Here is a 22,008-nt window from a genome sequence, read left to right as displayed (position 1 = left end):
ATAAAGTTGTCCACCATTGTCTCGCATTCCTTGTCAAGAAAGTGGTTGCCTTGCGGACCTTTGAAGCCTCTGTAAAATTTCCCCCTGCATAGGCCTTGTCAAACTGTTGGAGGAATGAGAGAGCCTTCTTCCTGCCATCAAACCCTGTAAAGGTCGTGAATGACACACCTTTGCCACCTTCTTTGTACGGAGTTGGCCTCTCCAGCGGCGTTAAATTGTCATATGGAAGTGACTGAAACATGGGAACACTATTAGGGTTCATCTGTGTTCCTTGGCCGCTATTAACTTGACTTGAAAATGCCATATTTGGCTGCTGATTTGTAATTCCAGCCATACCAAAATTTGCCTGTGGCATCCCAAATTGGCCCTGAGTGCTCTGAAACCCTGGTTGCATACCCATGACACTGTACATGGGGTTAGGAATCATCGTTTGAGCACCCCCAAACACTGTTCCTGGCGTATAAAATTGATTTCGAGGTGCATGACCAGCCATGCTCTGGAATACCGATCCACCTCCAAAATAGCCAGGGTGTACTGAAGGTGGTGGGAAGACCTGTTGCATAGCCTGTAAGTTGCTTCCCTGCCCATTAGAACCAGCTATAGGCTGCTGAAAGGTGGCGGGCTGAACTGGTACAGCTTGAAAAATTGGCATCTCAGCCACCTGTTCTTGCACCTTAGGCATAGGTTGTGGAGACTGCATGTTCTCCGTTAAGTGTACAGGTGTTTCCATTGACTGTGCGGTATGAATCACCTGTGCTCGAGCCTTAACAGGCTTTTGAATATGATCCAGTGACCCAACTTGCTGAGACGGAACAGGAGGTTGCAGAAAGGCTAAAAACCTCGGGTTCTGCATTACTTGTGTGAACATAGCGACAGCAGTAGCCAATTGGGTCCTGAATATATCGTCATCAGTCTGTGGTGGTCTTGAGGACTCACCCACTTCATGTGTCTGTTGACCCTGTGAAGAGGAAACCTCTTCAGTCACATCATCTGGTCTGTCAGCCATAATTGCAATTCCCTGTGTCTGATCTATGATCCCCTGTGTCTTCAAGCCCAAAACTGACCAAGGCTCACTTCTATGGGAAAAAGTGATTTAGTCCCGTCGATGGAACCATGTAACCGGCCTGTTCAATCCAAAAAGGGCGGCAGACTTTACTTCAAACCTTGATTTAGCTTTCACCCATTATTAGTCGTCTATTTTACCTGCGCTATAGTGACACAAGAGAGGGGAATGGGATACAGATGCTAGAATGCACCTGTATGAGAAGACCGACACCAGATTGGCCCCTAACTTAGGCGCCCCTTTCGGTATTTCTTTATTGTTTAAAAGAGGGAATAAACGTTGTGGTTCCCTACAAGCTGCCGCACACAAACTCGGCTGAATTTCCACTGTTCCGGCCTGATTTCGGCAGCATAACTGTACTAGAACCCTTCACAGTCAGTATTCCCACGCATTGACTGACCTTCCCGACGCATACGGGCGCTTTGCAAAACCTGGCGAGAATCTGCAGCACGCTGAATTCTCTGTTTTCAGCCCTGAAAATGCGCCAGATGACCTGTACAGCGGTCCCCTCGCGTCCCCGAACCTCCTGGGGGTATTAGGGTCCGTTTAGGGCCAAAACCCTAAACCTGCAAAAATACACAGCAGGCTGTAATTTACTGTTTCGGGCTCCGTTTCGCATGCCGGTCGCATCCGTAGCAAGTCCTCGAGCTCCCGCACTTGTAGGGCTACTTGTCCTTTGAATCGGACGAGATTTCTGGCGTGAAACCTCTCCGAATTCACCTGTACCTAGGGGGGATTAGCCCCTAGCTAATCCAATACCTGTGCAAGAGGCTCTTGCCTCGGCAATCGCGCATGAACCCACACAACTGTACATTGGTCAAATGAAGAGCCCACTAGAGGGGCATAACATACTGCCAAAGGGGAGAGAGAGGGCAGTGCGTAGCGTGCAAGGCATCACTCTTGGCACCGCACTGTGCATAAGAGGGAAAGCAAGCACTCCATAGCTCTTAACCTGTGACAAATATGAAAATGAGGCTCTCCCCCTCCTAAATTCAGCGCCACTTCTTGTTGCATGAGGCAAGTGCACCAGAAGGTGCCACTTGGCACATTTATAAGCATTTTCCCGTTTCGGGGTTGTCGTCTAAAAATATCCCAACCGGTTGCCCAGTTGACTTCACGACAGAATAAGAAAATGTTTCCCTTGTCATTCCGGAGGTAATGACGTCAACACATTTTCAGGTCCCAAAATAGCAGTTCCCTAAATTTTAGGAGATGCTGCCATTGTATCTTTCTAGGTCATCCGACGCTCTTTGTACATTGTGGCCACATCCAGAACTGAAATGTAGCCTCTGTAGCAAACGATTCCACTTTGGCTAGTCAATGACCCCACTTGGCTAACCATAGTCCTTGTCCAACCTTAGTGCTCTCTTGCCCTCAGGCCTGGACTCCCTCTGGACAGTTCCACACTAGCTATGCAATGCAGGGCAGTTAGATTTCCCGAGGGGTGTTTCCAAAAAGTGAAAGTAAATAGATAATAAGAAAGAAATCAACAAAAAGGATAGATAGTAGTCACACGCTGGTGACAGCATGTAGTTCTAGGTTAGAGGAATCCGACGTGCGAGACCGCACGTCGATCGGATTCCCAGGTTTGTCGGATGTGCAACAATTGCACCCAAATTTGGACCCCCATGGACCTATTTTTAATAAATCATTTTTATGATTTATTTGTTGGAAAACTTGGTGGACACTTTCCCTACTTAGGCCTTAAAATTTATTTAAGGCCCATTCCTCACCTATAAAGGGGGCAAGAGAGCTCCCATCTGAAGACAATTTGTAGAGGCATTTTGCTAGCGCTTGAAGCCAGGAGAAGGCAGCGTTTTTCAGCGGACAGGCCAGCGTTTTCAGCAACCAGCCCTAGCGCTCAGTTTTGCAGCAGGTCAGCCAGTGGTTTTCAGATTCGCAGCAGATCAGCCAGCGTTTTCAGATTTCAGCCCACTTCCTCGCGACGGATCGGCTCGGATCCGGTGCTAGCGTGTTTCTCATTGCGGTCCGGTACTTTGGCAACCCATGGAGCCTCCCCTCGGCCATTCCCTCGCCGGTATTGAGTGCTCCATTGTTGTCCATCATCGATCGACCTCGTCTAGATCTGCGTTTTCAGCCCATCCTACTTCTCACATCGGGAGTGCAAATCAGCCCGTGGTGGTCATCCACAACTCCCACATCGAGAAGAATCCAAGGTACATCAAATGAGCCGCGGAGGTGCCTCTTCTTGAGGAGTTACCGCGGTGAGTTCAAGTTAGTAGAGTCTGCATTGAGGTATTGCATTGTGTATACATTCCATTTACGCAATCTAAAGAAAATACCACATCGGTAACGGTTTTTGGGGGGTGGGGTGGGGTGGGGGGGGGGGGGGTTGGTTGTGTTGGCTATATCCATGTGCTCCTCGTATCTAGCTGAATCAAACCCTAATGTATGAATCTAGTGATCTTTGTCTATGTGAGAGGTAGGGAGGGTGTATCCAAGGAGTACTGGAACGGAGGAGGTCTATCCGTGTTGAAGCCATGTGATTGAAACCATGATGTCATCTGCCCATACAAACATGCTGTCTCTCCCTGTAGCCCTAGGTGTCGAGATGACTCAAGAGCTAGCCGAGCATATGTCTCTCGGGATGTCCCATAAGTTATGCATGAAGGATACTCCATAAGTTATGCATGAAGGATATTGATCTAGCAAGGGCCTCAACCACAAGAGGAGGGGCAACTAGCTCGGCTTGAATAATCTTATGTGCACTGAGGCCTTAGCCTTAATCATTCGAGAGATCATAGAGACTAGAGGCCTCTCCATGCATCTCCATCCATCATGCATCCAGATCTGCCATGGTGGTCCATCGAGGGTCCCCAAATCTGAACCCCATACAATATCACGATTTGGGTGCGAATCCTTTGGGTCCTCGATCTTCCTATTTGTTGCAATTTGGGCCTTTTTTTATGTGGAAAAAAATGTAAGGCCTCACACATGCGTTTCAATGTTCAATAGTCATCAAAACCTTTAAAGTTTTTTTAAAAAAAGGTGCTCTGCGTTTTGTGCCGTCTCGTCGAAACGTTTCTCCCGTTTCGGGGTTTCAAGGTTTTAGAGTGACGAAGCGCGTTTTGGTGTCACTATGGCACTAGGGATGCCGTGGTATTTAATCAATACTATGCATGATGTAGCTGATGGTTGTATTGTTTTCAATGTTCAATAGTCATCGAAACCTTTAAAGTTTTTTAAAAAAAAGGTGCTTTGCATTTTGTGCCGTCTCGTCGAAACGTTTCACTCGTTTCTTGGTTTCGGAGTGACGAAACGCGTTTTGATGTCACTATGGTGCCACTGGGGATGTCGTGGTATTTAGTCAATACTATGCATGATGGAGCTGATAGTTATATTGTCTTGTGAGTGACTACCATGGGTCTATACCTTGCACTTTCCTTTGAAGGTGAATCTGGGCTTATCCATCTAGGTATATGATTTAGTCAATACTATGCATGATGTAGTTGATGGTTATATTGTTTTCAATGTTCAATAGTCATCAAAACCTTTAAAGTTATAAAAAAAAGGTGCTTTGCGTTTTGTGCCGTCTTGTCAAAACGTTTCGCCGGTTTCAGGGTTTCAGAGTGACGAAACGCGTTTTGATGTCACTATGGCACTGGGGATGTCGTGGTATTTAGTCAATACTATGCATGATGGAGTTGATACTTACATTGTCTTGTGAGTGACTACCATGGGTCTATACCTTGCACTTTCCTTTAAAGGTGAATCTAGGCTTATCCATCTAGGTATATGATTTTATACAGCCATGTGATTCGACTTGATGTGGGTTGTGGACCCTTGCGGTGGCCACGGCTTTGGGACTGATTTGCATATATGATGTGAGTGGGATTGAAATGGCTACAAAAACATGGATTTTCTGCACTCTCAAGGCAGCTAAGGGAGATTGGTAGAGAGAGCTGACCTTTAAGCTCCAACGGGAGTGTTTGAGAACGTGTTGCGGTGGATGCCAAAGAGGTCAGTGATGGGGCTACAAGACATGCTTGAGGAAGGGGGATCCTTGGCTGAAAACGTAGGTCGTTGCAATTGCAAGAAAACTTTGGGGTTTGTTGTCACATGTGTATGGCTCTGTGTGCCAAGGTTTGTCTCCAAAGTCCAAGGGATTTAGTTGCGTAATTTTGTGAGCCTGTTGGCAGGATCCGCATGCTCAGACAATCTAGTTTTGGAATCGTCTTGCATAAATGGTTGTACATACGTTTTAACGCACGATGCTTCACTTTTGTGGGAGTCTAGCAATACAAGCATGTAGATTAGGCATGGGCCAATCACCGGTCCAACACCTGCGTCAAATGGTTCACATCATTGGGAGATGTGAAAATTTCACCCAAAAACTTGCAGTTTTTAGATCCTTTTGAAATTGTCTTACAATTTGATTTATTAAATCATGTCACAGTGACTTACCTTATCTCTCTCCCTTCACCATAATTTTGGGAAAAATCTCTTCTAGCCCCTTTGGCGTTTCTGAGAAGTGGATTGCAGCCCCCTCCCCTTGCTGGCGTTTTGGGACCATGGCTGACGTTTCCAAATCTGGACGCCCTCTTTCTGCAACAATTTTTTTGAGCTTTCTGGCAGCCATTGGTGCCCTCTCTCTCAGCCCCGTTGTGGAATTGACTTGATTTACTGCCCATCAAGGGCTCCATCAGCAACTACGATTTCAGCGTTGCTCTGTTGTCGGATTTTTCAGCGTTGCGGATCTGTGTTTTCTGCAGCCAGCATTCTGCCCTTGATTCCTCACATTGGTTTGCACATCAGCCTAAGATCTATCCCACGGTGGCCTTCTGCAACCCACATCAAGTCGGATCTCATCGGCAAGTCAAATTAGGTCCGGAGTTGCTTCACTTTTGAAGAGTTACCGGCGGTACCATTAATCCATTGAGTCGAGTAGTGTCTTGCATTGAGGTATTACATCTGTGTACATTCCGCTTACGAAATCTAAGCAAATACCACATCGGTAATGTGGGAGGCCCTTGAGAGGGTTGGTTGGGACCCCATAGATGTGTTGTTTTCTCTCTCTGTGTACATCTGTGTGTGTGTGTGTGTGTGTGTGTGTATCCTAGCCTCCCATGGATCACCCCCTCCCCCCTTACCACAAGAATATGTTGTTACTTAGTACTTTTGTCCTTTCCAGATAGATAGAGGACACACATGTATATTCGATATATCTCATAGGCTGACTTCGGCCTCTAATAGACGTATGTCTCACAAGGGTTTTTGGGAGAGGAAGGTGGGAAACAAGCCTTCCATGAATAGATTCCTGAGAAAGGAGGATCTACCAGTGGACCACAGATATAGCTCTGTATGCAGCTGCATCTTTAGCTGCAAAGAAGCTGATTCCAGCTGATTGGTTGGGATGAAGCTCCTCTAAAACGGCTGCCAATGACCTAGCTGCAATGGGGGGATGAGATTTTGAGCGGACAGGCTGCAATGAAGGTGTTTCAACTTTCCTGCTGAAAACTTAAGTATAGGATGGCTGATGCAAAAAATATAGCAATCTATGGGGGGAGAGAGATGGAGTGAAAGAGACGACTACTCTAGAGCAATAACTCTAGCTAGCTCTACCTATAAACTCGTCGTTCATAGTGAGTGAAATTTAATACAAAGTGAGCATTTGACCTCATTTATGTATGATGATCTAGGGCTAAGAAGAGCGAGACATAAATATAGAGCTAGCCCCAAATCTTGGCTCTGAACATAATAAGTTTTTGGCCTTTTTCGAAGAAATGGGTGTACCATTAGCAAAAGGCTTACCAATTTATAGAATTATGCTTGACTAGTCAACTGTCAACAGTGGGCCCACACCATGACGAAGGCCAAAACGCCAAAATGCAAATGCAGTGCTAAAGTAGACATCCAACCATGACATGTAGCCTCATCATGATCATCCATAGTTACGTGGAAGGCGGAGCGCGGAATGGGGCCAAGGGTACAGAATGGAAACTCACATTACACAATTTTAAGCTCCATGACTCGAAACATTTGTTTAGGTGACCTTTAAAAATCAGATTTGGCACAATTTTCATAATTTGAAATTTCAAGGGTGTTTTGCAACAAAATGCAAGGATATTCTGGTAATTTCCCTTCAAATAGGAGATCCTGCACAGCTTGTATTACACAAACATATCTTTGGTGAGAGAAGAGTTGTGGGGTCTTCTCTTTCAAAAGCTCCTTGATTGGCTTGGTTTCTGAGGCTGGTTGAGAGAAGAGCTTTTAAATATTAAGCTGAGGCTTATCTGCATGTGACAATGATGCATTTGAGAGGCACTGGGAGAAAAAGTGACATGTTACTAGGCCAGTTAGTTAAGCCTTGGTGGTGTCTGGTGTTTTCAGGTTCTGCAATCATGGTCGGTGGATTTATCACTGCAGCACCATGGGGATGGATAGCTGATAAGTACGGTCGAAAACCTGTGATCATGTCGGGCACTGCATCCATGTAATTGGTGAAGCCTTTTTTTACCTTCAATGTTTTTGTGACATGCTGGTATTGATACTTCCAGAAGGGTTATGTTTATGTATACTTGCCATTAGGCTCTTCGTAACTGACTATACAATTTGTGCAATTTGACAACTTGTTTGTCATTATTGTTGGCTTATCAAAGTTGTGATGGTTCTTGTTTTTGTAGTTTCATCTTCAACACATTGTTTGGGTTTTCAAAGTCTTTTTGGATGGCTCTTGTAATGCGGTTTTTGATTGGAATTTTCAATGGAATGCTTGGCCCAGTGAGGGTAAGTCAAGTGTACTTCTTGTAAGTACTGCTTTGATGTGGTTCATGCGAGTACTGCCGAAGAAGTCTGAATCGCTTGAAAATGTCTGTTGTTGGGATGCTGTGGTTTTGGGGTTTCATAGGCGTATGCTTCAGAGATCTGCAGTGAGGAGCATCAAGCATTGGGACTGTCTATGGTACTGATTATTATTAGTGATTTGTTTGTCGCCATTTTCGGTAGTTCTTGATCAAAGCTAACGTCACGATTCATGCTTTTTCAGATTGGAACCATGTGGGGGGTTGGCTTAATTATTGGGCCTGCAATTGGAGGCTATCTTGCCCAGGTTTGCTCGATCTGTTGAAGTGTTTTGACTATGTCATCATTGTTTTGACTCCTTTGTCCAATTATGAATGCATTGGCTCAGCCTGCAGATAAGTACCCGGGTCTCTTTCCTAGTGGATCGTTATTTGATGAGTACGTGTTATGACACTTTTATGAAGCACTGAGTCTTAATGTCAAAGAGTGTGAACGTGTAATTTTTTATCTGCAGGTTTCCGTATGCACTTCCTTGTGTGTGCATATCCCTAATTGCAGTGGTGGGCTTTATTTCATGTTTTTTTCTCCCGGTAAGTAACTGGTGCCCTTTATAAATCTGAGGCATGAAAAAGGGTCTCAATCTTCATTCTTTAAGTGGAAAGCTTTTAGTTTTTGGAGCATAGATGATGTTAAGGATATTCAAACTTACTCTGACCAGGAGAGTCTGCATAACCATCCAATTGTCGCAATTACCACCGCTAAGGTCGAGAAAGATGTGGAGGGTAATGGTGATGGAACTCCAACTGATAAGGTGGAGACTAAAGATGAAAATCCTAAAGAGAAATCCCTTTGGAAGAACTGGGCAATGATTGCTGCAGTTGTGGCCTATTGCTTTTGGGGTCTGCATGATATGGCCTACTCAGAGGTAATAGCTCTCAGAGTCCTCAACCTCACTTTATGTAGATGACATTGACCACTGTGTGATGATGGCAGATCTTTTCTTTATGGGCTGTTAGCCCTGAGACTCTTGGTGGTCTTGGCTTTACGACCTCTGACGTGGCAAATGTTCTTGCCGTAGCTGGTATTGACTTGTCTTGAGTCTTTTTGGTTTGGTGGTTCTGGGTTTTGATAACTCATAGGTTTGTGTCCTCCAGGACTGTGTCTTCTCTTGTTTCAGCTTTTTGTATTTCCAAAACTGGCGAAACTGTTAAAACCCATAACAATCACTCGAATGGCAACAGTAAGCTTCTAACATTTACAGTGTCTCCATTTATTTTTTATGTTATGGTGTGTGTTTTTTGGCTTCAATCAAGTTTCAACCTGGGCTTACTTCCCCTTACTGTGAGCTACACTTAAGTCGCAATATGAATGTTATCATGTTTCAGTATGAATGTTAGCATGTGTTGTAACCTTCGCAGAATGAGTATGGATATTATCATGTGCTTAACATGACAAAGATCTTGTCTCACAAATACTTGCCTTTAGTTACTTTCTTCATCTTATAGAATGTTCCGTGTACCCTTATGAAGTAGAGAGAGAGAGATGCAAGAGGTGAATAGTGATTTTAGTTTTGGGGGGAGGAGAGAGAGATGCATTAAGAACAATGAAATACTGTTAGTCGAGAGCAAAAGTCATAACTCTGTAAGTTGCAAGTGGTATGAGAGAGAGGGAGAGTCTTGGTTTTGAGGATTTTTTACATGAGAGTTCTTATGAAGTAGACGAAAGGAAAAACTTGTTCAGCTGTATCATTAGAGTATTCTAGCTGATAGATTGATTTTAGCATTTTCGGTCAATCAATCAGAAATTTAGCTATTAGCTCGGTCTTAGCATTTCGAGTTTGTGTAGTTTTGATTTATCGAGCTCGCTCCCTTTGTACCTCTTTCAAACTTTACTTTTGGTTATTTACCACTGAGCGCCTCGTAAAAAAAGCTTCAACTTCATCCCCAAGCCCTTGCCTTCTGTCCCCAAGATTTATCACACTGTTGCTTTACCTACGTAGGTCACAGCAGCACTAGGTCATGTTTTGCAATTTGCTTGCTTCAGTTAAGATTTTCTTTTCTGTTTTACACCGTGTAGGGAATCTCAATTTGGATGGCATGTTTATTGTTTCAATAAAGTGCAGGGAAAGTCTTACGGGGATTCTTTAAAGAGTCTTTTTCTGCAACTCGTACAATCATGCAATGCTCCGAACATAATGAAGTTTTTTCATGAATAAAGAAAGCTTCTTTAACTCATATCAAAACAAAATGAGTTGTAGCTGAATAAAGAAAGCTTCTTACATTCATATCAAAACAAAATGAGTTGTAGCACCATCTAGTGTTCTGACTGTGCTCAATTTTATTGTGACACGGCCTGCGTGACAGTTAGTTATACTTGTTTTTTAATGATCAATGAATTTTATGGTAATTGTCTCTAATCACTGTGTACCATGGCTTGCAACAGCTTTTCACCATACCTCTTCTTATGATTTACCCACTCATAGGGATGCTGAGTGGTGCTGCACTTTGGACAGTTCTTATCATCGCAGCTGTAGTCAAGAACTTATTCTCTGTATGTGTATTGTTATTTTTGTAGCTCTTCAAGCATGGATTGTAATTTTCCTCGTCTTTGGCATATTATGGGGCCGTTTTGAAGAATCCTTCCAGGTTGTTGGCATAATGTGTTGTTTTGGAGCTTTCCTGATGTAGCATTCCATAGTTTTGAATATTTCATTGATGCTATTTTTGAATGCATAAAAATATTCCAGAGCAGTAATGGGGGGTTGCGTTGTTTAAAGATCAGGAGGTTATTTTTAATCTTTAGTCTTTCTTCATGTAAACAAGACTGGGGCTCAACATGCCATCAGGGTCGCCGCCTGTATAGAGAGCAGGATGTAGCAAGATCTCAAAAAGTTTCCGACCATCATCACATGGGGCTGTACATTTGGAAAGCCTTAAATGAATGTAGAACAATGGGTTGCATTTGTTGCCTGCTTTCTATAAGCAACATAAACTCTAGTGCACTATCTGTCTCTAATGGTGGCTTCTTTCTAGGCAATCGGTTGGTCATCACGTTAGGCTATTTAATAGAAAGTTTGTGCCATGCTGTGAGTCAAACATGCCACCTGATTCAAAGCCTTTAAAGCGAGTCAGACCTCTAAAATTGTGTGTGGTCCCTTGTATGGTACTTGCAAATAAAAACATTCAAAATAAATTATAATAAATAGGTTCTTTTGTTTCCTATTTCTCTTTTTCTTTTTCCAAGAAAAAGATTCTTCTTTTAGTTTATAAAACTGCCCAGCGGGCTACAAACTGCCCCAACAAGAGGAGCCTACATCAGCATGAGGGGAGACCCTCCCAATGAAAAAATGAGATATGGACGGCATCTTCTTTTCTCAGCGGAAATATGCGAATGCTATCCTAGAGAGATTCCAGATGACAGGCTGCAAACCGATTGGCACTCCTCTTGAGCCCGGAGAGAACGTATCACTTCACGACCCTTCCCCACGGATTGACTTTGAGCAGTACAAGAATGTTGTTGGCTGCCGCGTGGCCGGTGGTGCCATCTAGGAGCCCCATGGACCATGGTGAAGAGAGGCTCTGGACGCCAAAGTCGTAGGAAATTGGAATGCCTTGCAACGTTCCCGCATACGGTCGGAGCTGCTTTAAAGCCTCTCGAACTGTCCTCAAAGTATATGGATAAGCTTCAGCCAAATATCTTGTACAGTCTCCACTGGTGGAATGGGACGGGCCTCAAAGATGCGGAAGCAACGGGCTCTCCAAATGAACCAAAGAGTCGGGCTGTAGATAAGCTCCCAACAAAGCTCTCTATCATTGCTCCACTCTTGAAGCGTAAGCCCTGTGGTAGGCTAGAGTGTAGGCCGAACCTCATGTATCACAATCATCTTGCTAGTTGAAGACGGTTCAAAATGAAGTGCTGGGCCCGTGAGGGTGGACCAGGAAGCAACACCCCAAGTGTACTGCCTAGTTGACGACAAGGCTGGCATTGGCCCTAAAATTCGAAGTCAAACCTGCTGCGTCATGGGGCAGTCTCAAAGACAATGCCTCTGTGACTCAAGTGGGTGTTCATAAGCGGCACAACCCGTCGGATGGCCACTGTAGACCAATCAACTCCCAATTGCGGTAGCTCGATGGGCGACTAGCTACTAGAACATGGTGACTCTCCTTAGCTGTCTGCTCCCAGCTGCCTATCAAGAACTCATTGTGAGGCCCTCCTCCTGCTAGTGACCTGCTACAACACTTCTTCCTTTGTGTCCAGTGGCGAGGATAGAAATAGCAGGAAGAGGAGAAAGACTCAAGAGACATAGCAAATGCAAGAAGAAGGCAAGGAGGAGCCGATGCCACAGAACATCTCGGAAGTATTTTGACGTTTCGAACGAGGATTCTTTCTCCTCGAATAGTTCAGATTTGATGAGCTGATGTTTTCAACCAAGAGGAAGTACATTTAGAGAGCCAACCAATTTGAGTTTATCGAAGATAAGGGCAAGAAGCCCAAGGATTTCAAGGAGGTGGGCAGACAATAAAGTTTGATACTTTTTTGGTATTAACCCACAAGGCTCTCGCTTTCATGCAACAGTTTGACATAGCTTATCGCGGAGGATGCTACTCGGAGCATTCCAAGGTTTGGAGTGTGGCATCTTATCTCAAGAGGAATGCACAAACCCGGTGGTCTACGCTGCCTCTACGGAGGGAGGCACCATCGAAGTGGTTACAGTTCAAGCGAGTTTTTACTTCTTCATAGCTCACCCTGAAAAATGAACGTGATGTGATCACAGCTTGGAATCATCTGAGGATGACCAAGGAAGATAAACTAGATACTTATTGTTAGAGATTTTGGGACACTTTTCTATCGGGCTCTTCTTTCAAGAAAATCACCTTCAAGCAGCAGATTGAGCGATTTTGCCGTGGTCTACCTAAAGAGATATGGGCTTATTGTCTGTCGCAGAAGTCCAAGTCCATGCAATGACTAATGGGACATGCAAAGCAATGGTTCACAATACTCGGGGGTACTTTTATGTACCTCACATATAGACTGGTCACAGTTCCGACCGGACAAGAACCGAACAACATTACAAAAGGAAGGGAAAACAACAGAAAAGGAAACCTTCAGGCCCTCGATTGTCAGCAGAGTAACACGTCGAATACTTCAAAGAGGGTAAATGTTATGGTTGTGGGGAAGAAGGACATGTATTTGCCAGGTGCCCCAACAAAGCACCTAAAGAACAGGCAGAGGACAAGCTAGAGAGTTCCAGAGCAGCGAAGGAGCGAGGAAAGAAAGGAAAGACAAAAACAGGATTGGTAGTTGATTTTGTGAGGATCGACCTTGAACAAATGGACAAAAGTACGGAGCTCTGCAGAGCGTGGGGCAAAGTACGAGATCAAGAAGCTCTCAATCTTCTTCGACGGAGGAGCCAAGGCCAACTTCATCTCGATTGACTTGACGGATCGACTTGGAATTACACCACAAGAAATGGGACCACCGACTGAGGCAGTTTTAGCGGCACCAGGACGGGATGTTTTCATTACACCTCTTATAGGCGAACTTTGGTTGCATTGTCAGGGGTATCTATGGCACGAGGACTTTTATATCATGCCTTTGGAAGAGTATGACGTCCTTTTGGGAATCCCCTGGCTCCATAAGAACAATGTGGTGGTTGACTACAAGGCAAGGAAAAAAACTTTGAAGAAAGAAGATGCAAGTACTAAGAAATCTTTAAACTTCAGTGACAATTGTAAATGTTTTTGATATTGCATTCATCTTTTCTGAACAAGGCCTTCTACATAAGGACCACACATATGTCTCACAATCAACACTTCATCAACTCCAAATACAGACTTATGTCCTGACAAGGTAAGATTAAGTTATTCCATCTGGATGAAATCTTCTCATAGTCTTCGATGTAGTTTGCAACAAACTTACGATACCCCCTCGAATCCATAGCTTCATCTTTGTCTTCGTCTTCACATCCTTTGATGGAGACATCATCAAGAAATGACATTGTTATTTGAGGTATGAAGTCAGGTAGTACCTTTCATCCCATTTATATGCAACTCAATTTTTTGCTCTTTAAAATACGGTACACATCCTTACCAGTCCCAAAGGCGTTTTTTGGTTGTTAGATCTCTACTCTCAACATCTAGTTGAAATTGATCGTACCCTAAACAGAGATCTCCCATTGAGTAAATTGACCTTCTTGTAAATGTCTCTGTAAATTCATCCATAATTGGTCCTGTACTCACATTCTTGATGGTAACCTTGTTTGCAGGCTGCATGTCTTGTATGAAATGCAAAAGCTTTATTCTTCTTAGGCACAATGAATCACCTATTTGAGTACAATGCACAAGAAGGCTCCAAAATACTGTCACAAACTGATGACATGGCATGTCCAACTTTTGGACCTTTGCCGAGGGGCCTAGGTGCAATTAATAAGAAGCGAAGAGCATGTTGACGTGGTTGCTGTACGGACATAAAATCCGTTGGTTGTTGACGTGGCAAAACTGTACGGAATTTCGCGATTTCTTCAAGATTCTATCGTGACAGAGTAGAGATTCACTGCAAATTAACTGAGAGAACCAAAGAGAGACGACACGGCCCGACGAAGTTCTGTGCCAAGAGATATTGGCCCCAAAGATTGGCGCCCCTTTTGGTATTTATTTTTATTTTAATCTATGAGCAAAGTACAATTGAGCCCGCGGGTGCTCGCTCGCAGACTTTGCGTCGAGATGCTCTGAGAAGTGAGTAGTAATTGCATCTAGATCCATTCCGGTCCTCACGAATGCCCGATTAACTAATCCTTATTGCAATCATGTCTATAGAGATTTATGAGACCGAAATGCTGCAATCATTTCGTCTTTTAGTTCTTGCACTCAAACAGGTCAAGTACAAATCAATCATATTCTTTTTCGGGAATTCTTGTCATGTCAAGTGATGTCTTGTGATGTCACTATCGTTTTGTACAAGTGCTAGATGTGTCGTGTCCAGTGCCTCGCTACTAATAGTCAATGTTTACTAAGACAGTTTATAGGCTCTGTCTGTTTTGCAAGCGTAATCTAGGGCGATTACAATTCTTTTAAGAGGGCGGTATGTTACAAACTGATGACGTGGCATGTCCAACTATGGACCTTTGTCGAGGGGCCTAGGTGCCATTAAAAAGAAAGGAAGAGCATGTTGACGTGGTTGCTACCCAGACTGTCGTAAAACGCGTTGGTTGTTGGCTTGGCAAAACTGTACGGAATTTTGCGGTTTCTTCGATTTTTGCGATTTTCGTTGATTGCTTTTGGCAACGCTAGCTGTTGGGAGACATTGCTTTTGAAGTTTAATGCTTTTGGGATTGTGCTTTTAGCAACCCTTGTAAAACCTTTATAAGTGACCCAAGGGGGCTCACCTCTCAGAGCGTCTGGACGCAGAGTCTGAGAGCGAGCACGCGCAGGCTCATTTTTACTTTGCTCACACATTAATATAAAAATAAATATGGAAAGGGGTGCCAGTCTTTGGGGCCAATACCTCTCGGCACAGAACTATGTCGGGCCATGTCGTCTCTCTTTGGTTCTTTTAGTTAATCTGAAGTGAATCTCTGCTACAGTAGAATCTTGACTTGGGGAATCCAAGTTTGTTACAAATACCGATGACAATATTCTCATTGAGCAGCTCTATTAGCTCAACACATCCTATCTCTTGTGGCTGAAAAGCAAAAGCCTTACCATGTCTTGAAAGAAATCCTTTAAAGCACTTCTTTTCTTCTTTTGTTATAAACTCCTCACAGCCAACCTTTACTTCTTTCAGAGATTCCATTGTGACCTTGTATCCAGTTCTTTTTGGATCCCTGAGATCTGGCTGCAAAGAAGCTTGTTCTAGCTTTCTCCTATAATTCGATGGTAAAGGTAAGGCCACTGGTCTCACTTTCTTTGCCACAGTTTTATACTTGGTCTCTACTTGCACTTTCGGTCCTTCATTAACATTGAAATCTTTCTGACTTTCAAAAGCCTCAAATCACTTCATACATTTCCATAGAGCACACTTCCACAACTTGGATTCCATCTTGCATGCTAGAATCCATTATAGCCTCAAGCTCAAGCATGGTATCTACATGAGAAACTTGTTCAAAGAAACCTGAAATGCATTCACTATCCTCTATAAAACCATTTTCCTTCATGTCTTGCCATACATTACATACATATTGTCGTGCACTTCTTTTTGGCTTTATGAAGCATATTTACCATGCTTTGGTAACCCTTGAAAACTTGTAGAAAAGGCTTCTTCTTGCTTTGGGTCAGGCAAGAAGCTTTTTTTTCTTGTACCGTTGCAATCTTGCTTTACAATGGTACATGTCCAAAACCCCTTGTCTTGGTACATGTCCAAAACCCCTTGTCTTCCTGTAGTCATTGAACTCTTTATTTGCCTTTGGTAGAGGATAATCACGAAGACTATCATGGTTCCTCTCATGATTTAAACACAGTCAAGAACTGCATAGCTCACTTCCCACTCTACTCTTTATTGTGGCATAAGCAGAACCATCATCCAAGACCTTTGTTTTTTTGCAGACGGTTGTGATGTATGGTTGCCCAAGGATAAGAGGATAAGTAGACATCTTCTGCATGAAGAAGTTTTGCTCATCATTGACATTACCAATGGTCACTTTCACTTTTGGACAAGCCCCATACAAATCTCTTGATGAGTCGTTTGCAGCTCTAATCACTTAACCATGGTCTGTGTCTATTGGCCACTTGCCCTTCATGTAAAGACTCTTGGACATAAGATTTATTTTGTAGCCATGATCTATCAATGGAACATACCCACCTTGTCTAAAGTTTCCATTGTAGCTCTTGCTCAATGAGTTTTGGAGTAGTGGCTTTTATGTGAAGCTTCACCTTTATCATCATCATCCACAATTCTAACACGCATATCTCTTCCAGAAGACTGGAAGCATCCTACCACATTGTCTTCACATCCACTCTCTTGTACATGCATCCCTTGTGCCTTCAGTGACTCTTCTTTACCTTGAGACTGTGGATGACTAGACTCAGTGAGAGTTTGCCCCTTTCTTTTTATGATATCTTTAATTTCCTCATGAAACTCATGCTTAGCTATTCCAAGAACTTCACTCAAAGTAAACTTAACTTTACTATTCAAATTTCAAAATCCTTTCCTTCGATACCTGCTTTTAAGTTTGTGGAAGCTTCAATGTCTGACTGTAGTTTGCACATAGGACCTTTTGCTTTTCCTTGTTCTTTCTTCTTTCTTGTAGAGGCCTCCTCCATAGGAGCCTCAATACGAGGAGGAGGAGGTACCTGTGGTGAAACCTCATAAGAAGGTCCTAGATGCTTCCTTCCTCTAGCTCTTGTAACCCTCTTTGAAGTAGAGGGACTTTCATCCCGATTCTCACGTCTACGCTTCTCTTCCACATTTGCTTCATTTTTTTTTGGCCTTTGCAAGATAGGCATGCACTGATAAAGAGTCCATAGTATCATCCCAACCTATTGTATGATGTATTCACCATCTTCATGTAATACCCATTTAGCTACCTTTGCTTTCTTGGTTGACGCCACTCGATACCGCCACAAGCTATCGACCTCCTTAAAAACATCCAGAGTAGGCTTTGAGCCTCTCTTTGAAATTAACTATATCTTCACCCCATAGGTAGCATCCTCTATTGCAGAGATGGCATGAGTGATTACCATATCCTCCACTAACATCCGCATACCCCCTTTTTAAAAGTTAGTTCCTGACGGCATACCTGTCCTTAAAACACAAGATCTCTTTCCAAAGCATCACTGAAGCTATCACAATCCCTTCTGCCATGGTCTACTGCCATATGCATCTGTGCACAAATCCTTCTTTGCTTTAGGATTTCTATCCAGCAGGTTTTCCTTTCTCTTCAAGCCTCGTCAACTTTAACTTCATTTCTTGTATGGCCTTAACAAGCTCATCAAGCATAGAATTGTTACCTTTTGGACTCACAATAGTAGGCTTTGTCGGAATCTTTGACATGCTAGAGGTAGAAGTAGCACCATTCACCACCATCTTGTCTCTACAGCGTTGCCTCTTAGCAAGCAATGAGACCGCATCTTCAACCTCTTTCCACTCGGCCTTTAGACTTTGTTTTGTACTCTTTATCTTCAAGAAGTAACTCTACTTTTCTTGGAGTACAAGACGTATAGCTTGAAGGAACAATTCAATCTTTTTGCTATCGAAAGTACATATTCTTGACAGTTTAGCATAATGTTGCTCAAACTCCTCAATAGTTCATTGATGAAAATCCCTTCTTTTGGATTTGCAACCCATTCTAGGAAAGATTTTTTTGTAACCCTTTCAGAGTCCTTCGTGAAGTGTTCCTCCTTGAAGGATAATTTAATTGACTCCCAGTATCTTCCACGCTCCTCCCCGATTCCCCTTACATGGTCTCTAATCTTAGGGAGCACAACAAGCTCAAAACTACGAATCATCATTCATGTCCACCTCTGGCACCCATTGTAACTCCATCTCCTTCTTATAACCACGAAGACAATTTGTGACATCTTTTTCTTCAAACTGATCTATTTTGCTCACAATAGATTGAAGGGCTTTGGTTGCTGAGACCTCCCTTCTTTCTGCAACTTGTTGTTGCATAAACATAGCAAATGCTTGAAACATTTGTAATGTACCTTGATCAAATCGCATGCCCTATTGCTTGTGTTGATCCACATCTTTGAGTATTTGTATTGAAACGTTTGAAAAGAAGTTTTTAAACCCTCACCCTAGCTACTTCGTGTCGGGCTCACCAAAAGCATGTCGGAAAATATGCGGTCAAGCTTGAAAGGTGCAAAACCTTCGGTTGTGAGAGTTCGTGATGAGAGTCACAGACACTTGGCAACCTAGGGAAAAGCTAGTGTATCCAAAAAGCTCTCAGTCCAAAAGCTAGCGCCCTTTGGGCTGTTACACACGGGCGTTTGTATAGTGCCACGTCAACAACTTCCGCGAATTATGGGCATCGGGTGTCCAGAAGTTAGAGTCTCTAGTTGCTCTCTGATAGCACATAGAGGATTGCCTGTTGGCACTTGGACAACAGTCATTGGCCATGATCCGACTTGTTAGAGATGTATTTACAGCCGGAGTAGCCAGTGTGGATGGCAGTTTGTTGTTCGTTGATTAGATTCGGCATCTATAATGGATTCATGACGTGGGGGGCAGATGCATTGCTTTTGCAATCACTAGATTCACACACCTTAAGAGTGCTAGTAGTGGTTGAGTGAGTGTGGACCGAGCTCTACAGCGGTGGCTGCTCTTTTGGCTGTCCCATATCTAGTGAAAAGAAATCTGTAATTTGTCACTGGGATTGTCTCTCTCTAGCTCTTTCCAGTCAAGTGTCTCTATGTTTGTGTAACTCAAGTAGATATAATCTAAGACATCTCTAGTCCTCATAACTCATGACCCTAGATAAAGGACCAAAACCCTCTGTGAATAGGCAGTGGAAACGGTCAAGTATCTCATAGTACACTGTGCAGTGACATATGCAAAGTAACTACTACCTCTGTCTCTGGCTCTATTTGGCATAGGCGGCATATCTTGATGTCTGTTGGTATCCCTTTGAATTTTCCAATCTCAATCTCCAGCTGATGTGACGATGTGTGTATTTGACCAATGGCACACCGCAAACCACGAGACGTGTGTGTCCATGTAGTTGGGTCGAATCACAAAACCATCTCTTGTGAGGTGGAGAAGATGCTCTCTATAGAAAGCCATCTTCGTGCCCAACTCTTGTGCGGCTCTATCCATGTCCTCTTGGTATCCAGCTGAATCAGGTCCTGAAGAATGTGTCTAGTAATCTTCACCTGCATAAGGGACATCGAGGGTGCCTGAAGAGAGTACTGGAAAGGGGGCAGCCTGTTCATGGTGGAGCCATGCGTCTGAAACCATGATGCCATCTGTGCATACGAGCATGAAGTGTCCCCTTGAAGAGCTAACTGTCTGGAAGCCTGACGAACGAGTCTAGCATATCTGTCTCTAGTAGTATCCCACAAGCTGTGCACAAAGGAGATTGATTTGGTAAGCGTCTCAATTTGCATAGGAAGGGTAGCTAGCTTTGCTCGAATGATAGCGTGAGGTACGGAGGCCTTGGCTCTCATCAGTCGAGAGATCATAGATACCAAGGGCCTCTCCATACGTCCCAACCATCCCGGCCTACAAAAGGTTCCCATATATGCACCCCATACAACATAGCTGAGGCTACTAGAGTATCAAAGAGCCATAACCTTGTCCGAGGTTCCTAGAACTGAACCTTCGAACACATCCTCTCCAAGCCTCCCTAGGCCGCAAAGCTTTAGTCAATCTAGTCTCTGCTGCTCTCCCTATAGAAAACCTCGGCCCTGTGAAGACAACCCCATGGTAAGTGTATGCATCTGTATACTCTACAATCTCCTGACCATATGTGAAAGTCGGTGTTGATCTCTTGATCTACTGTGGTGTGGTGTTAAACACCATAACCTTTGTTTTACCAAGGTTTACAAACAATCCACTATCCTCTGCAAAACTGTGTAATGCATCCTACTGTCGTTGCATACCCTCCGGTGAGTCAGAGATCAACACAATATCATCAGAATATAACAATGGGATCCACGTCCCTGTCGGCTGGGCACCTCTATCACCCTCTTTGTCAATGTAATCAGACACCTCATCAACATACATACCAAATAGAGTAGGAGACAATGGGCAACCCTGTTTCACCATAATGGTGGAGTGAATCAAATCAGATATTCCCTCCGAAGTGCGTACATGTCCCATCAGTGATCTGTATAGAGCCATAATCCCCCAAATCAACACTATGGGCATCCCCATCTCTTGCAGTCTGTGCATCAATCGAGCTCTCATTACCATGTCAAATGCTTTGCAGAAATCCACAAAGCTACAATAAATTCGTCTCCCATGTGACCTTCCCTCCTCAATGATGGCTCTGAGTGTCAGAATATGATCAAGAGTGGAGAAACCCCTCCTAAAACCGGCCTGGCCCTTTGCTCGTACACCCTCACCCTCTGCCCAATTACTCAAGTGCTGGTCAAGAATGGATGCATACAACCGTGCCAATGTGTGCCGAACCATAATAGTGCGGTAATTCCCAGGCTCTGTAGGATCACGTGCTTTGAAGATAGGCACAATAGTAGACAACCTCGAAGTCTCAGGTAACCCCTTACACATGGCACAATTGAACAACACCTCAAGAACCTCTACCAGCATATCTCTAGTATGTATAAGTGCTCTGCTACTAGACCATCATGATCATATGCCCTGCTGGTCCTCATCTTGTTAATGGCTCTCTTTACCATGTCAGTGTTAATGTAGGGCTTGGTAGGTTGGCATGGCTCTGTAGGATCTGGAAGGGGGCGTGTAATCAAACACCTCATCAACATACATACCAAATAGAGTAGGAGACAATGAGGAACCTTATTCACCCCGAGTGTGGAGTGAGCTAAGTCAGATATCCCCGGGGTGCGTACATGTCCCGTCACTGATCTATATAAAGCAATAATCCCCCAAATCAACACTGTGGGTACCCCTATATCCTGTAGTCTACACATCAATAGAGCTCTCGGTGGCATGTCAAACGCTTTGTGGAAATCCACAAAGCCACAATAAATCCGTCTCCCATGTGACCTGCCCTCCTCAATGATGGCTCTGTGTGTCAGAATATGATCAAGAGTGGAGAAACCACCTGCGTGACCCTTTGTTGGTACAACCTCACCCTGTAAGGTGCAACGGAAGTGAATGTTGAACTTTGCTCAAGATGAGTGCTCCGAACTGTGCTCAAGGGTTCCTTTTACTTATGGAAGGGAGAGCCTTCCAGTCCTTTAGTGAGAGAGTGCAATGGACACAAACAAAGTGAATGACACTGTGAACGAAGGTGCTGAGACTGAGAGATAGAGAGAGAAGAACACGACACCAGAATGTTGTCAAAACCCTCCTCCGAAGGCCCCACTCTCTATGGTGAGAGCAATCTACTATTGATTACACAAATCTCTACAATGCTTTGGACTTGCCGACGATGTGGATGACGATGAGGATGACGACGAGACGGGCTGAAATCTGAAAATGTTAAGGGCTGAAATCTGCAAATCTTTATCTGCTGAATTTTGACTCTATGTCGGTGACGATGTCGATGATGCCGATGCTACGGCAACGCGCTGACAACGCAGATGCTGAATTCTGCATTTTCC

At 43.8% G+C, this 22,008-nt stretch overlaps 1 protein-coding gene across 2 annotated transcripts in view; it reads left to right on the top strand.

Moving 5' to 3' along the window:
• The window catches only part of LOC147427448 (protein ZINC INDUCED FACILITATOR 1-like), a 106,826-nt gene that overhangs the window by 45,025 nt on the left and 39,793 nt on the right, over nucleotides 1-22,008 (top strand). For both annotated transcript variants that reach the window (XM_086496429.1, XM_086496428.1), the window contains 10 exons: nucleotides 7,415-7,517; nucleotides 7,708-7,810; nucleotides 7,932-7,985; nucleotides 8,070-8,132; nucleotides 8,214-8,263; nucleotides 8,340-8,415; nucleotides 8,544-8,750; nucleotides 8,819-8,906; nucleotides 8,980-9,065; nucleotides 10,268-10,375. In XM_086496429.1, the coding sequence (XP_086352555.1) occupies nucleotides 7,415-7,517; nucleotides 7,708-7,810; nucleotides 7,932-7,985; nucleotides 8,070-8,132; nucleotides 8,214-8,263; nucleotides 8,340-8,415; nucleotides 8,544-8,750; nucleotides 8,819-8,906; nucleotides 8,980-9,065; nucleotides 10,268-10,375 (938 nt within the window). The remainder of the gene's footprint in view (nucleotides 1-7,414; nucleotides 7,518-7,707; nucleotides 7,811-7,931; nucleotides 7,986-8,069; nucleotides 8,133-8,213; nucleotides 8,264-8,339; nucleotides 8,416-8,543; nucleotides 8,751-8,818; nucleotides 8,907-8,979; nucleotides 9,066-10,267; nucleotides 10,376-22,008) is intronic.

Source organism: Adiantum capillus-veneris, chromosome 23 (genome assembly GCF_014529385.1).
Source record: "Adiantum capillus-veneris isolate H3 chromosome 23, ASM1452938v2, whole genome shotgun sequence".
Classification (NCBI taxonomy): Eukaryota; Viridiplantae; Streptophyta; class Polypodiopsida; order Polypodiales; family Pteridaceae; genus Adiantum; species Adiantum capillus-veneris.
This window is presented reverse-complemented; position numbering and strand designations above follow the sequence as displayed.